This window comes from Pygoscelis adeliae, unplaced genomic scaffold (assembly GCF_000699105.1).
Source record: "Pygoscelis adeliae isolate BGI_AS28 unplaced genomic scaffold, ASM69910v1 Scaffold485, whole genome shotgun sequence".
Taxonomy (NCBI): Eukaryota; Metazoa; Chordata; class Aves; order Sphenisciformes; family Spheniscidae; genus Pygoscelis; species Pygoscelis adeliae.
In genome coordinates this window covers 978,765-995,582 of record NW_008824803.1, presented here as the reverse complement: position 1 = coordinate 995,582, position 16,818 = coordinate 978,765, and the positions used below count along the sequence as shown (strand labels likewise).

General features: G+C 37.7%; 1 protein-coding gene across 2 annotated transcripts in view; it reads left to right on the top strand.

The window, feature by feature from the left end:
• STAG1 (stromal antigen 1) overlaps window positions 1-16,818 on the top strand; it is a 162,779-nt gene that overhangs the window by 83,136 nt on the left and 62,825 nt on the right. For both annotated transcript variants that reach the window (XM_009323998.1, XM_009323997.1), the window contains exons 9-10: window positions 6,278-6,401; window positions 14,128-14,226. In XM_009323998.1, coding sequence (XP_009322273.1) covers window positions 6,278-6,401; window positions 14,128-14,226 — 223 coding nt within the window. The remainder of the gene's footprint in view (window positions 1-6,277; window positions 6,402-14,127; window positions 14,227-16,818) is intronic.

The window sequence follows — 16,818 nt, the reverse complement described above, 5'->3', positions numbered from 1 at the left end:
GGATATTAGCTCAGTATAGCACTCGCACTGTTTTGTTATGAAAGCAGCTTTTATGGTGTGTAGGTAATAAAGTTAAAGAAATTAAATGCAAAGAGTTTTTTCCATTTTTCCCCCTTCAGAATTTAGCGTATTGTATCAAACAAGAAGTTTTAAAATATTTTCCTAGTAGCTCATGCTCTCTGTGGGGTTGGAAAAATACCTTTTGATGGTCTGCATGCTGTTTCCTTTTCTTTTTCTTTCTTTTTAAATCCTCCTTTTGTAACCCTGGTTTCTTTTCATGCCTTCTGCCACCATTAATAAAGGCCTGATTTTGCTGATATTGCTGTAACAAAGGAAAGGCCAAATAAATAAACTCTGCTTCTCTGTGCCCTGAAAAAAGATGCCCAGGCTGACACTGTTAGACCACTGAAGAATGTGCTGAAATCTGTCACGTACTGATGTGCTCTGAGCAGGGTGGGTGGCACCACTTCTGCCACTGTTTAGAGAGGGTCAGAAGAAGTAACTGCTTCCAAGTCTGCCCCCAAGAGCCACTTTTGTGAGGAGTCATCATCTCTCTGGCTTCCTTAACTTCTGTGAAGCTCCTGAGTCTGTTACAACATATACTCAAATATGAGTAATCTGTAGACAACAGAGAACATAGATTCAAATTTCTTCAGTCACATCTGTGTAAGAACATAGAGGGGGAAAAAATACCTGTATTAAAAACAGCTAATTGAAGAGCAAATCAGGGTCAGGGTGGGGAGAAAAAAGGAAAGGATTTCAAACTATTATCTGCCTCCATAATGTTTCTTAAGCATTCCTTCTCTCAAATAGTTCGAATGCTTTATAAACTTGACATAATTTTACAGTCCTTAGCCCATGCACAAGTGGTAGTGATTTCAAAAGAACATTATTGTAATTATTCCCAAAGAAGAAATCCCTTGCCATAATATGATTCAGAGTCTGCCACAGTGATTCATGCTTAGTGACCTTTGTAATTTAAATAGCAAGTCCTTGATCTAAACAAAAAGCCCCCCCAAAACTGTTTCGTTCAGAATGTAGCCGTCTTCCTACTAGTAAGCTAGGGTTGCAGTGAGGTTACATCTTCCTGTAGATTGGCTTCCAATTTATTGGAAGATTTCGATGCTCATTTCTCATATTAAAAAAAAAAAAGATTTTCAGAAATAGCTAATGTTAGGTGTAATGTTTGTCTAGTGGTAACAGCAAATTTGGTCAAAAATTGAGATACTCTTAATAAACATGCAGGAGATGTACCTACCTCATGGCATATTTCCTTATCTCTTTCCTGAATCACTTTTTCTGACTATTTTTGTGTTGCTTTATGACATGTTGTTAAATATTATCAACAACGATGATGACAAGTTGCATATGAGTTCCACTCTAGGAAACAAGAGCATTGCATGAGAAAAAGGGAGGGGGGATATTAGATGAAGTCTGGTGAGGAAGCGGGTAAGAGACTGAGAGGAGCAAAAAACAGTCAGCACAGGGAAATGAAAATCCAAATAAAATCAACAGAAAAATCTTTTTCCCTCCCCCTAAAGATGTTATCTTAAGGAGGTGAAACACACATTTTAGGTGACAAGAAAATGCCTTATGTTTTTATGTGTGTTGAAAAAAGAGAGAGAAATTACTGAGACTGTCGCTTATAGGCATAAAAAGAGAAAGGCAAAAAGTTACATCTTTGTACTTAAATGAGTTTGACCTTAACATTAAGTTAAACACACACTGCTCCCTTTCCTACAAAGCCGTGTATCATACTTCATATAAACAAAGGTGTTAGTATGGTAAGTCTTTGAGAAACACTGGGTTTAGAGATGTGTAGAGCTACATCTTGAAATTCAAGTCATGCCTTCAAACAATACAATTCCTTGGTCTGGCAAGAATGTTGGATAATCAGCTTAGTAACACATTATTGAAATAGCCATTTCAGTAGCACTTGGTGTAGCATTACTTAGAAATGGGAGTGCTGCTTACCAGCCCCTCCCAGGGGTGGGAAATGCAGTGAACATTTACTAGAAGTTTTGGAAGTGGGCTCTGCATGCTTATATTTTTCTTACCCTTCTTCCCTTATGGGGTCCTAATTCAGCTCCAGAAAGGAGTCACAGAAAGAAGTAGAAAAGACATTTTGTCCAGTCCTCTTTATAACTTCATCTTCAAAATGTTTAGAAACAGTCGAGCAGCCCAAGAGAGAGGTGTAGTTTGGTCCATTTGGCAATGGTGTATTATTGTAGAGCTGCACCATTTCATGTCCCTTGACTGGGAATTTGAGATTCCATCTCAGAGAACTGCAGAGGCAGGTGAGTGACCCTCATTTCTGTCTTTGTTAGAAAGTTTTCTCATAAACTAATTCTTATCCCAACCCATTGACTTATCTTTTTTTTTCCTGTTCGTATCCAATTTGCATGTTGAGTAATGCCATGTTATTCTGAAGATTATCTGTAGTTCTCTCTGTCTTAAGGTCAAGATGTGAGAAGCAACAACTCCAATGGTTGTGTTAGGCAAGCAAACATGCATTAAGTGTGTAGTCAGGCATCCTTTTGGAGCTTCCAAGAAGTCTTGAAGCAGTTACTGCTCTGCTAGTCATCTCCATCTCTTGCCTTGCGTGTTTTCCCTCAACACTGGTAATGCTTTAAGGATTTAAGCATCCATGTCAGTGCAAATCAGCCAGGTTAGCTTAAATTGCTTTCAGTTTTAGTCTTGATTAACTTAAATGAGTTTGTGATCAAACGGACTGAGAGAACCCAGGAGTTGCAACTGGCAACCACTCCAGCAAGACCCTGAGGAGCATACTGGTCTCCACCTGACACATCCCAATTATCCATTTTAGACTCTGTTTCAGGGTCCTAAATACTTTTGGCCTTAATCAAAATACTTGAGGGTAATTTAGCATGAAATACCTGCTAAAGTGGCACTTCTGATGATTGTTTCTCTGAAAAAATCAACTAGTAAAACCTATTTCCTGTTTGCTACAGTTTGTCCTAAGTTTTATGGGCCTGCCTTGTCAATGCAAAATTTTAAAAGGAACCAGTGAATTTCTTACCTGATCCCCTTTTGTCAAATCTCTTTATGAAGTTGCATCATGGGGAGCCTCTTTACTAAGAGTAGGAATATAGGTTGTGAATTTTGCTGCAAATAGTTTGCTAAGTGTTTCCCATTCACCACATAGATTTTACTTTGCAGTTTGTGCTGAAAAGAAAGTTAAATATATTTTATGTCTAATATTTCTAGATCCAGCATTAGTTTTGGTTCCTGTGCTGGACCTAGATTCTGTTCCTTTCTAGAAGCATTTGGCAAGTAATACAAACTTACATCACTAATTTATAATTATGATAATGAATAACGCATGGATTATTCCAAAAGTACTTCCAATGCTGGTATGATTAGTATATATATGTTCTTGTGTCATCCACAAATAGTGTATATTTTCAAAAAACTAAACAATTAATAGTGACTGTGACAAGAAGCTAATTTATAAAAATTATAAGAAAAGAATTATAGTTTAATAACAAGCAATTGATCACATGCATAGCAAAGTTATAAAGGCTTTTTGGCTGTATCATGTTTGATACAGCATCATATGGGCATGGAATCTGTGTTAGTGATTCCTGCAAGAAGACGAATGAATCTTACTGGTAATACAGTTACCTGGAAGATGGTGGTGGAGTGGGAAATTGGTGTCTCTCAAATTCTCCTGCCCCTCCAGCAACTTGAGTCTGTTTGCTAGTCTCACATGCCTTATGCATGATTCTTTCCCATTTTCAATTATACTGAAGATGTTAATTTTTTATTGTACTAAATCTTGTTATTAGTTGAATAGCTTTATTCTTTTTTTCTTTTTTTCTTTTTTTTTTTTAATTATAAATAGCAGCTCGGAGTGAGTGTTTGTCCATGGGGCCTAGGGGATCCTGAGAAGCTTTTGAATCAAGAATCAGTTTTTCACTGTCTGCCTAGGGAAGCTTGAATGCATTCTTACAGAAAAGATAAATTTTCCTGATTTTTGTCTGGCTGTGCTGTATGATTAAATAGCTGTTAACACATGGGTTCTTTTTGGAGTTGCCATTAAATCCTTCCAAAATGCTTCACAGTTAGTAAATTTATAAGGTGGTAAAATAACCTACTTGGATGTGGGGACTCAAGACTGTCATCCCCTAGTGGAAATGTCTTCATGGCTACTTTGTGTTGCTGCATATGTGGCTCCCCTTTTTTTTCTTGATTCATACTTACTGGTCTTTTAGATTGTTCTTTAAGTTTTGCATTCTGATTCCTTCCACCTATGTTTTGTTTTAAAAGTAGTTTAAAAATAATTCCATGAAAGAGGATTGCTAATCTAGTTTAGTGTGAAGTAATATACAATTAGACATATATATATGAATATATTCATAGTTTTAATTAAAACTTGTCTTCATAGTGGCTGCATTCCGCATAATGAATGCAGTTTTTATAGCACGAACTCCTGAATGTAATATTTTAGCACATTCATTCTTACAGTATCTGAAACCTGTTTGAGAAATCCCTGGTAGGAACGGCTTATTTAATGCCCTACTCTGCTTGTAATGCAGCTTGTCTACATTGTGGATTGACAGTTGCCTTGGTTTTGAGGTTATAGAGTCTTCAGGGAGTTTGACAGACCAGTTTTAATGATTCTGTTTGGAAGTTGATAGTGTTTCACGTGGGCAAAGAGAGAAAATGATAGTGGTTTGATGGCATTCCTACAAATTTCCCCCTAACATTCATACATTAGCTTTAAATGCATGTTTTATGTTTTTCTCCCTGTAATTTGAAATTGAATGAGAAAAACAGAGACTTGACTGTACAAATGTCACATCTAGTCATGTATGATACTGCGATTGATTGCCATGTTCATGTAGGAACTGTGGTTTTCACTTTGGTATCTGGAAGATCATATACAGTAGAATGGCAGCTATTGAGGTGGACCAATTTGAAGGTTGGAAGTACATAGGCAGTTACAGTATGGAGTAATCACAAAATTGTTACACTATTTTGTGTGTATGAACTTACGCAGTAAGTATCTTGAGCATAAGATAGAGTGCATTTTATTTATGTTTTGTAAAATTGAAGACTTCAGGGAAAGTACAGTTTCTCTTATTTTGCAATTCTCTTGCTTGAAGCTTGGAATTTTAATTTTTTTCTTTTTTTTTTTTTTTATAAATTAGATTTCATTTTTGGGCTCTGTTGGTGCTGTTTTAGAATTAAATTGATGTTTATTACTTTTCCAAAACGATTTTTTTGTAAAATACAGAACAAGAGTCTCAATTATAAGCAAGGCCGGTGTTTGCAAAGCACCAGACATTCCCTTCTTCTGTACAGTGGCTCTTTATGTTCCTATTTTATTACAGCTGAAATTTTGAACTGTGAAGCAGTGCCAGCTGGAGTGGCACAAGTGATTTCTCATAGTAACAGATGTCTCAGAGATGAAATTACTAAAGGGCCAGATGGCCCCAATCCCTTTTCCTGTTGTTTAGCCGTTGTTCATTATTAGTAAATATGCCATGCTCTATGTCAGTCAGGCAGGAAAGTGCCAATCAGGTTGAAAACATTTCCATCCCTGATTTCTTCGGGTGATCTCTCCAGACAGTTTCCTGCTGCCCCTCCTCAATAAGCAGCTGATAAGTCTGCCTGAGATACGTCTTTGCCTCTTCCATCACTTACCACAGTCAGAATGTAGAAAAATGCAAGAAAACTGGAAGAAACCAATGTTGAAATGTAAACATTCTCCTGGGTTTTGTTATAGGGGCTTTCATGCAGTGCATGAAACAAGATCTGTTTATGTACCAAATTCCATTCTGCCCCTCTGGCAGGCTCCTTTGGTTAAACCAAATAACTTTTTCCACCTTGCAGTTGTTCTACACGTCTAACTGGAGAGAGTCAAGCTTGCTAAGTAAATGTCAATGATGATGTTTCAGAAATTATTGTCTAGAGGAGGTTTGTAGCTTGGATTCATAATTCTGTTTGAAAAGAGGGAGGTAGAAGATGGAGTAATAAACTAAGAAGCAAACTAGGGTTAGAATTTTTTGAGATAATGGAAATATCATATCTGAATGTGGAAATACTGAAATTATTAGATAGATGAGTGAGTTCAAGGACATAAAGGAACAGAAAATCAGTGAGACAGCAGTGAGAACAGTGACAGGCCCTACATAGTGAAGTTCATCAAAAGTAAAAGCAAAATATTATAGCTAGGGCAATGGGAATGAGAAGTAAATGTTATGTGTCTGCAATCTGGTTAATGCTTTTTCTTTTCTTTTTTCCTTATTAGTGATGCTATTGCTGAGATTAGAGCTGTCTGTATTGAAGAAATTGGTGTCTGGATGAAAATGTACAGTGATGCCTTCCTGAATGATAGTTATTTAAAATATGTTGGTTGGACACTACATGACAGGGTAAGTATTGTGTATTACTGTACATAGCAGAGTGTACTATAGAGAGCTGGTGTTACACTACCCAAGACACGTTTAGTGTATCATCTTTGATTTGTAAAGAGATTGTTCTTTTTTCTTGCCTGTTATTTATCTTTCAACCAGCTTATTTCATGGTGTTCACTTAAATTAGGATACAGTAGTCCCAAACTGTGTGCTTCGTTCATGTGCTTTTTGTGTTTTCAGTCCCTGTTAGAGTATCTTAATAGAAATGTTTCCATGATGCTTTTCTTCTGATTACAAGAGAAAGAGAAGTCTCCTCAGATCACCCCTGAGAACCTTTGTGTTTGAAGCAGAATGGAAAAGAGATTTCTAGATGTGTCTTCTGTTTACATTGCCCAATAGTTAGAGAAAAGAGAACATCTCTGGGTCCCCAACAGACATCGCTGGCTGCACAGCCAGTGGAGTTCTCATCAATTCATTTTCCCTTGAAGAATCTCTTCAAGGTTCTCTTTAGCTTTTTCTTCAAAAAATTGTTGGAACACCAGGTGGAAGAAAAAAGATTCATATCCAGAAGTTCTTTCCTGTCTCACCACAGTTCTTCGTACTGATGGTATCCACAACATGCCTCTGCTGGGTGTCAACAGGCCTAAGTACTACTCAGCTCCTGCAGCAAGAGTAGGCCATTCCTAATGCTAATAGAACAGGACTTTGCACTTCTGGCCGTATGCGGTTTCTATACACCAGGCAGCAACTGGGACTAGCCGTCCGCCCACTCACCAAAACCACTAGAAACACTTGTTTTACTCTAAACTGTTTTGCTAACATTATCCAAGGAAAACAGATGAGACCTACCTAAGCTGTTGAAATGCTCATGAAATTCCAGCAATTCAGGCTGGAGGATTAGGATTTTAGGTGTAGTGGAGGGCTTTATTTTACTAGGGCTTTTAATTAAAAATAAACTACCCCTTGAATAATTGCAGTGGATATTTTGAAGCACACTCTAATCCTAGCAGAACAATTCCACAAATTAGCACTTCCAATGGGAGAGCAGAATCTAGTAGTGTTGCACTTCGCAGCTCTCAGTCCCCTTCTAGTATCTGTGAAGTCCAGCCATTTCTCACATGACTCCCTTTAACCATCTGTGAAATCCAGCCATTCCTCACAGCACTGTCTGTGACTGGTGTCGGCTTCTCACACTGTTATCTGTCACATCCAGCAAGTTCTCATGTCATGTCCAATAGTTTCTCACATCCTCTTCAGTTAACTTAACCTCAGGCCAGGGCCTAGTCATCTGCCTGCAGCCTTAAGATATCTTTTTACCTCAGCTTCTTTAAAATTAATATGTTCTTTCATATCAGACAAATTTTAAATTACAGTGTTATGGTAAGAAAAAATGGGTTTCCATCTGGGCCAGACAGAAGAATTCTATCAGGCTACTCTCCCGCCTCTGCTTGCTTTGTAATATTTATCGTTGCAGGCCTCAGAAGTGCCTTGGGGTTCTCAGTCTTTAAATCACTAGCTAATCTGTTTAATATCCTGATATACATGATATGTGATATTTTATTGATATAGTGTATGTTTAATGTATAGAGTGAGACAGATTGTAAGTAGAATAGGGGAAGAGTCAGAGGCAGGTGAGCCGCGTGTCAAAGGATGAAAAGGGAGAGAATGAGACATTTGGGGAGGCACAGAAAGGAGGAAGGAAGTGCAATGGGAAGAATATATTGAAAAAAGATGGAATAAGAGCCAATTAAAAATGCGAACCCTCCAAAAGTACAAGATCCCTTAACAGCATGGTTTTCATTGGCACTACCTGAAAAACTTGCCGGCCATAGCCAAGTTTCTTGATTTTGCTTCACTTTGATCAGGAGATAACTTTTGCTATGATCAGTACTTAAAATATTGAAAAAATGAAGGCTGAGGCAATAGTCATAAGATATTTCCATTTCATACGAACAGAAGTCACTCCAAAATGATTAACTTCTCTGGAAGCTTGTTACTACAAAAAAGAGAGGAGGCAGCAGTGCAAGAGATTAATGAGCAGTTTCATATTCTACTTCATAAGACATACAAATTAAATCACAGGGAAGACACAGTTCTTACACTTCTTCGTAGTAGCTCGCAGTGTAGTCTTTCAGAGGTAGGATACAGAAGTTTACTTCTCTAATTTGGGAAATCTGTATATTTTGTATCTTAATCCTGTCTCTTTCCCAGTTTTCAGATGAATGTCTATAGGGCTTTTTGTTGTTTATGGATTACTTTCTCATTTGAATATGGGTTTCTAGTTCTGCCTTTCTCTCCTTTTTAAGCTTCTTTTTCATTCCTGTGGATCTGGGAGCATAACTTAAACATATATAAAACTATAATGTAATTGCATAAAAACCTCTTCTTTAAAAAAAAAAAAAAAGTCTTAAATCAGACTGTTCAGTCTTACTTTTCACCTGCCCAATTGATGCATGGAACTGTTTTGAAACCATGATTGTGTCTCTAGATACCTAGACAGTCATGGTTCTTAAAGCACTTCCTAACACATAAGAAAATGCCTTTTCCTTTTTTGCATGCCTCTACTTTCTGTGAAAGGAATGAACCCAGGGTCCTCTGGAACAGATGGTATTTGAATACTTCATCGTGATGGCATCCTGACTTAAAAGGATGAAAAAATATAACTTGTTTCTATTAAGATTATATAGAAACTAAACTGTAGTTTTTCCAAGCTTCTGAATGTTTAACTTTATATGATCTCCTTGGTACCTAATTTCCTTGGTTTTGGGAAAGCTTGAGAAAATTAAAAAATGCATCTGATGATACACAGTATCTTCATAAACGGTATTGAGTGGGCCTGTGCAGACAGAGCACAACTGCTTGCTCCTGCCAGGAATACTCCTGTCATAGGTACTAATGTGCTGCAGGACATTTTCATCTGTTTCTCTCTGGCAGTGTAACTATTTCTGTCATTAAGCAGCAGATTACCTCAAAATACACCACCCTACAGCATCAAAATGCAACACAGTATATCGTGGTCATCCCATAAACTGTGGAATTGAAGATACCAGTAATTTAGGTCATTTTTCTACACAAGAGGGAAAAAAAACCAAACAGTGCAGTCTGCAGAAATATGGTAGGGGAAAGAGCTGAGCAAATTCACTATCTATTATTAAAACCTGATAAATCTAAAAAAAGAGCAGAATACCCTTAGCCACCAAAAAGGATTGGAAAAATCCAAAAGAAGAAACATGAAGTGTGAAAAGAGAGAAATGGCTTTGCTGGCTCTCGTCTACCCACCTACTTAAAAAATACTTAAAACTGTGTTTCTAGGGGCTCAAAAAGTCACCGTCTCTGTGTGATCTAAGCCTTCGCCTGACACGTGAGCTGACACATAGCAGTGCACCTTTAATTATCATTTCTGGAACTGTGGCATTGCTGAATGTTAAGAGAAGTCTGGTTCTCATCAGGAGATGGCAAACTAATACTCAAAAGTATCAACTTTATGGAATATTGATAAGAATCTAAGCCAGCTCGATGCCAGGCTGCAGGTCCCTGGGAGACTTACACGAGTTACAGATTGTTGGTTCAAGTCCTGTGATTAGCATGTAAAAAATACGAAAATGGTCTGCTTCCATCAGGATGGATTCTTTTTCACAGGTCTGGCATATTAAAGAGAATTTTGAGTAGAGCATGACTCTCTCAGACAAATGTAGACTACCCCACACTGCTGGCATGAAAGGTGTATATATTGCTTTTTGCTTCATTAGCAGCGGTAACAAATTTTTGCTCAACTCAGAAGTGTCTGGAGGATTATCTCAACAAAAATAGGGAAAATATGAGAAATGTTTGTCATTTAACAGGGTTGATAAACATCTGATGTTTTTGTTTCAGGTTCTAATTTTAAATTGTAAATAAAACATTAACAAGTATTAGTGCGAAGCATTTCTCATATGCATGAAAAAGAATTTTATGTAACAAAAATAATAAATACATAAATAATTATCTAAAAACACTTTGAGAGAAGGGGAATTACAGGAATAATTAGACTGGAGAAAGAGGCATGCATAGAACCGATGACAGTGCGGGTGAATTCAGGATTCTGCAATAATCAAGTGTCACAATTATAAATTGGAAAAAACCCCAAGTAAGTATATTTTTCTGGAAGATGAAACTCAGGAGAATGGAAGGTCTTAGTTGTTAGAATGCTGATAATGCAAATATTTTGTCTGTTATTTACTTAGAAAATGGCAAGGCTTTCCTTTCAGATATGTTCTTTCTGTCTATAAAGCATAGATGTGACTACACAAAAATAGCTGGAAAGTGATGCTCCTTTTCTTTAACAGAATTAAAGGTATTGCATGGTTGCAAATATTTGCTGCCTTAGGTTGACTCATACTCACTATGAACTTCAGCTCAGAATTGCAGAAAATGTGGCTAAAATCTAGTCTGGGAAATATTCTGCTTATTCCTTTCCTGCTTAAGGCAGAGTTCGCTGTATATCCGCAGTGTTTCCCACAGACAGTCATATTTTCTAAAAAAAAAAACCTCTAGTGTTGTTTTTTCCACAGCTTTCTGTAGCAGTTTGAGTGCTTAACTATGTTTGCCACTAAAAAGTTGTTCTTCACATAAGCTAAATAGTCTATAATAGTTGTAATTTTAATTTATTATTTCTTTTCCTACCCACCGTGCACATAAGAAGTGACAATTACTTTTTTCCTCTTCCTTCAAAGCAAACTAATTTTCTTCATTGTGCTACAAAGATATTTACAGAAAGTTTTCTTCATTACCTCTTGTGTCCATTCCATACTGTATCCAGGCCTTTTTTATTTTATCTTCCTTCTGGTTTTTGTGTTCCTCTTGTGCTTGACCTCCCAATTAATTTAAGTAAGTTCTTCTCTTAGTTAAGTAAGTCTCTTCCTGTCCTTGCTCTGCATCACTGTGTTTGCAGCTTTTACCCTGGCATAAGTTTCTTAGGAATTCCCCTAACTTTAGCATTCCCACCTGCTTACTTGGAGGGAATAGAAAATTGCTAGATAGGAAATTTCTGCTGTTTTTCTTTCCCGAAAAAGTGTTTGGGGTGTTAAAAGCTCACGTTACTTGGATGATTCTCATAGTTACTCAAGAAACAACTCGTGTCTGGCATGTTGATGGTCTGTGGGATGTTTCTACACCTCCATTCTGGACTTCAGTGCAGTGTATCCATGTACACCTTCACTTCTGCCTTTCTTAGGTTCTTGTCCAGGTCATTGCTGCTTATGCTGCCCCATGGGTTCCTGTCACTAATCTCTGCTTGAGTCTATTTTAAAACCTTCTTAATAGGATTAGCAAGCTGACGTGCAGGGGCTCTTCCCTCTCCAGAGAGATGAATTCCATCCTTGACTAACAGTTTAAAAACCAGACAAGTCCTCCTCATATAATTTGTCTGCCAAGAAAGGCAGTCATTTCCAGGGATTGCCTCTGTGTCTCTTGGGCCTTTGCTCTCAGCTGGAGGGACCAGGTGTAACACAACCTTTCTCTCTTCCTCACCTGCTCCTGCAGTCACTTGTCTTCTGCCTCAGATCTAGTGAGCGGCAGGAGAATAGTAGCCTGGTTCAGTACACTTTTGTTAGCATCTGGCTTCAGTCTCCTGGCAGGCTATGCAAGTACCAAATGTTCACAGGTTTGCTTCCTATCTACCTTGCTTGATTTGCTCACTTAAGACTTATAGAGACCCTCAGTATCAGGCCTGAACTTAACTCTGGGACAATTGATCCATGATGTTTGGTGAAGTCCACAAGGGCTTTGGACTCCCTTGGGCAAAAACCTCTTCTTTACACAGGGAATCCAAACCTGATCTGCACAGGTCTCAATGTTCGCACTGGTTTTTTTTTTTTTTTTTCCCTGTACCTAACCAATTTAGAGTTTTGCATTTTGGGACTACAGCACTGGCTGAATAACAAGCCATCCGCTCACAAGTGAGACAGTCTTCAGTGGAGCTGTAACTAAACCTGCTACCTCATTGTTGCTCCGTAGTGTTCATCACGTGCCAAAACTGATACTGATCCTTTGTGGCTAAATAAGCTAAGGCCTTAAGAGGCTTACATCCTCTTCTAATGATTAGTGATGACTCCAGAGATCCTGGCCTTTCTGAATGCCACACACAGCAGAGGAAACACCATTTCTGGTACTGCAGCATAGGTACCATTAAAAGAAGAATGACAAGCAGCTTTTTTTGTGCTTATGTAGCAGTTGATCACATCCATATAAAATTTTTCTTCAAGAAAGTTCTTCTCTGTACCTTGAAAGATCTTGTGATAGATCCTTTAAACATAACTTTCCTCTCATTGACTTCCTCTGCAATGGTAGTCAAAAAGATCCCTAGAAGAGAGCATGAGTGCTCAGAGACTCCTCGCATAAAGAGATGATTTCTCAGGAACAATAGTTCTTCAAGGAGAAGTTCTTCTGAAAATCCTCCTTTCAACTTCTGTCCTTCTTTTATCTTCTATTTCAATTTTTTAAATAGGTGGGAAGGAGGAAAGAAACTTAAAAATGAGGATTTTTAGCTTCTGTTATGTCAGTCTCTGAATGTTCTTTCCATTTTTAGCTTGAGCAGTTTTTTAAATACAGACTTGATTAAAGAATAGACAGGCCTAGAAATGAAGCCCTCTAGGTATGGGGTCTTATTTATAAAGTTCAATGATTTGTATTAGTTCTTGAGCAGCTTAAGGCCTTAGACTCAGTAGTGTACTCACTTTCATAAAAGTAAGTTCACACTGCGGAGAACTCTACAGATTATATTTGAGCAGATTTGTATTTATAACCTTTTTGCTATCTACAAATATTTTTCAACAAGAATCCATAGTTTGCCGAGACTATGCAGTTGAGCTGAGTTTTACATCTGCAGCCTGCCAGATGATGTGCATATGCCCAGGGCGTCCAGCCCTTCTCTTTATCATCAGTGTTCCTGTAGGCGACAAACCTTGATCCATAGGCACTCTCTCGGGACACCCACATTTCCTGCCTACAGTTCACCAGATCAAAGTAATCCCCATCTAAAGAGCAGCTGGGAATGAGCTGCTGCCACCAGAACAACTCAGGCAGATGGACACAAGCTGCTTTTCTTCCTGAAGGCTCCTCAGGCTGTGGCTTAGATGCATTGTTCTTGTGGCAGCAGCCTGCTCTGTACTGGAGGGTCTCTCAGGCCTTTTGCATCCTTCAGCCTGTGCCTGTCCTATGATGAGAGATGGGCTGTAGAAAATTTCAGAATAATAAATCCAGTGTATATTCCTTCTGTCCCTGGGAAAAGGAAAGACGATGCTCAGAGATGGCTGAGTTGCTTGAGTGAGCTACACACAGCCCATGCTCAATCACTTCGAACGCTTGTGCGTTGATTGTAAACACCAGAAGTTACCTGTAGTCTCTTTCCTAAAGATAAATAGCCACACTGTCTTTTCACCAACTACCTTGAGATCATATGTCTTTATTTTGTATTTACTTGCTACATTCTTTATCTTTTTGTGGAGTTACTTGAAAGGGAAACAGTAACAGACATTTAACTGATGGCGCATTAAATTCTTTATATATGCAAATAGGAAGAAAGTTTAATATTGTTTGTAGGCAGCTGCATGTGGTTTTTGGTTTTTAGCTGAATTGCAAATTGGCTTTGGTAATTCATTTGCATAAAATTTTAAATGTACATTAAACAAATTACAATATGGTATTTAATATTCATGTGCATTTGATTAGGGTATTCTATCAGCTAATCTTAGTGTGTTTTATTTAGCAAGGTGAAGTGAGGTTGAAGTGTTTGAAAGCTCTTCAGAGTCTGTATACCAACAGAGAGTTATTTCCAAAACTGGAGCTGTTCACTAATAGATTCAAGGTAAGAGGAAATACAATTTTTGGAAGGAGTACAGAAAATAAAAGTATCTCATCCTGTTGCGGTCTTTGAGTCATGTATATTAAATGCAAAAATAAACTCATTTGTTTACATTGTAAAGGCTTGTAACTGCAGTAGTAAAACTGTATTACTGCACGCTGAGATTAAGCCAAATTCATTTTACAGTGTTTATTTTGTAAGATTTGTCAGGTTTGGCCAGGATGATTACTTATCTGTTTGTATTCTTGATAGTTTATACATTGTCATTATTCAATCTGCTTGTACTTATTTAATTTTAGGTTTATTGAATTTTAAGAACGTGTACTGGGTGTTTCACACAATCTAAAATACATCTGAAAGTAACAGCCTGTAACAAAAGATTGTTCGTAAGGCAGCTTTTTAGCTAAATACATGCTTGTGTTTGAAGGAGGAGATACTTTGATCTGCATCACAGTATTCTACACAGTGAAATGCCTTGCTGCAGAACAGGAGTTTACATGGTGCTTTTAGACAAACCCCTGAGCATGATTGTCTTGTTTAGGAGATAAGTACTGGAGAAATATTTCATGGGTTTTTTTACTAGCACAAACATGCTGACTTTTTGCTTAATATCTTGATGAGAATGTGGCTGTTAATTCACTTTGTGGCATGACTGCTTTATTTCACAAGTGAAGTATCTGGAGAGCTGAGTGTAGAAATACTGTCATTGCTTCTGTTTGGATGCTCTGCGAAGAAAGGTTTCAGACACTGTCACCACATCAGTTGGCACCTTTTACCATCGCTTTTGTGTTCTGGAGAACACAGAACTGTGGTAAAGGCTACCCCCCCAAGGAAAGACTACTTTAATTTATTTTCATTTAAATCATGATTATAATGCTGATGAAAAATCCTGTTTAGAAAAGAAGTGGAGATTTAAATACCTGTAAACAACTACTGTGCATGAGACTTAAAAACTCTCATTGTAGATTTTATATTGCTTCACTGGTTTTGTCGGTCATTGCAGTTACTATTAACTCCTCCAGTTTGATCTAGGAAAATACAAAATGTAGAAAATTTGTCATATCTTCCCTGTATGTAAATGATTCATAAAAACATAATGGTAATCAGCCTTTTACCACATTCACTTGAGATGGAGAAAGAAGATGCTTAAACTGCAGTAAAGTCTAGATATTAAGGAAGGCTTTTTGTCCAAAATTATAGTTATGTAATAGACTCTTTATTAATAAAATCTCCTTCATTTGAGATTTTTAAGGGCAAATTAAATAAATATGTCAGGAATGAACTAGGTATAGGAGATGAAACTAGATCATTTTGTGAGATCACTTCAGCCTATATTCTTCTAACTTTATAAAGTCAGTTTCTGGGACTGTTGCAGTAAAGACAAACTTTCCTCTCATAGAATAGTACCTGGCAAACAGGTTCAGACCTCAGACTACTTCTGTAATGCCTCCATAAGTCTGGTTTGCTTATCATCTTAGGACAACCAGAAATACTAGTTAACTCTCCAGAAAAATGAACCCTCCAATTCTGCTGCTTTTCTCGTTCCATCTGAGCAGACTTACAGATTTGTTTATATTTGCTCCTCGTGTAATTTGATTTATTTTGAAATAGGCCACTAAAACTCTCATGGTTTCTATATCTGCTTCTCTTTACTAGAAAATGTGCTGGATGCTTCTCTCTTAGCCTCCTATAATTCGTAAGAGAAAATGCTGCTTTGAGTCTGAACCTGTCCCATCCACCAGCAAAACTTTTCAAGACGATTGGAGGCACTTTGAGAAATAGTTACTCAGTAACGTACTTCAAAAAACTACAGGAACATGAAACCTCTAAATACTTCCTCCTGGCTTTTTTCACAGTATAGACAATTTTCTTTGTTAGAAGAAGTCAGGTTAGCCTGTGCATTGCTTCTTGGTTTTGAATGGCACAAGAAATTTTCATTTCTGTCAAAAAGAATCAGAGGAAAGGGAAACCCTGCTAGGAATCGTCGTCTTTCTTCTGTTCCATTAAAGCTGTTTTTACTACAGAAATGTGTATCATTTTGAAATAAATTAGAGAAAAGGTGAGTTCAAAGTCTCTGTGAGCCTAGAGAACAGATATGTTTAACATGATGATTTATCAGTTTCAGTTTCCAGCCACATCAAGAGAACAAAAAGCTGGCGTTGCCCAAATGCCTGCACTTGGATTTACAGCTGTGCTGACAGGGATGCGGCCTTTGGCACCAGGATGGAGCAAAGTTTCAAATTAATGCTTTTTGAATCTGTGATACATTACTTAAATGTCTTGCCACCACAAACTGTACCACCACCCCCTGAAAAATAATTGACCTGAACGCCGTTCTGAGTTCCATGTCTGCTTATTTATATTTCCTCATCAGACTTTAATCGACCTGCACAGTTCAGCTGGTGTTCAGCTCAATCCATTCAAACTGTCAAGAGAAATCTCTCTAGAGATCTTCTAGCTGTTTAAAGTATGAATTAATTTAATCCAGAATGACTTGTACTGGGGTGTTAATATTTCACCACCTTCCCGATAGCTGTGACAAGGATCTGATAATGTCACTTCTCCAAAGGAAATATGTGTGTTCTCTCCAGCATT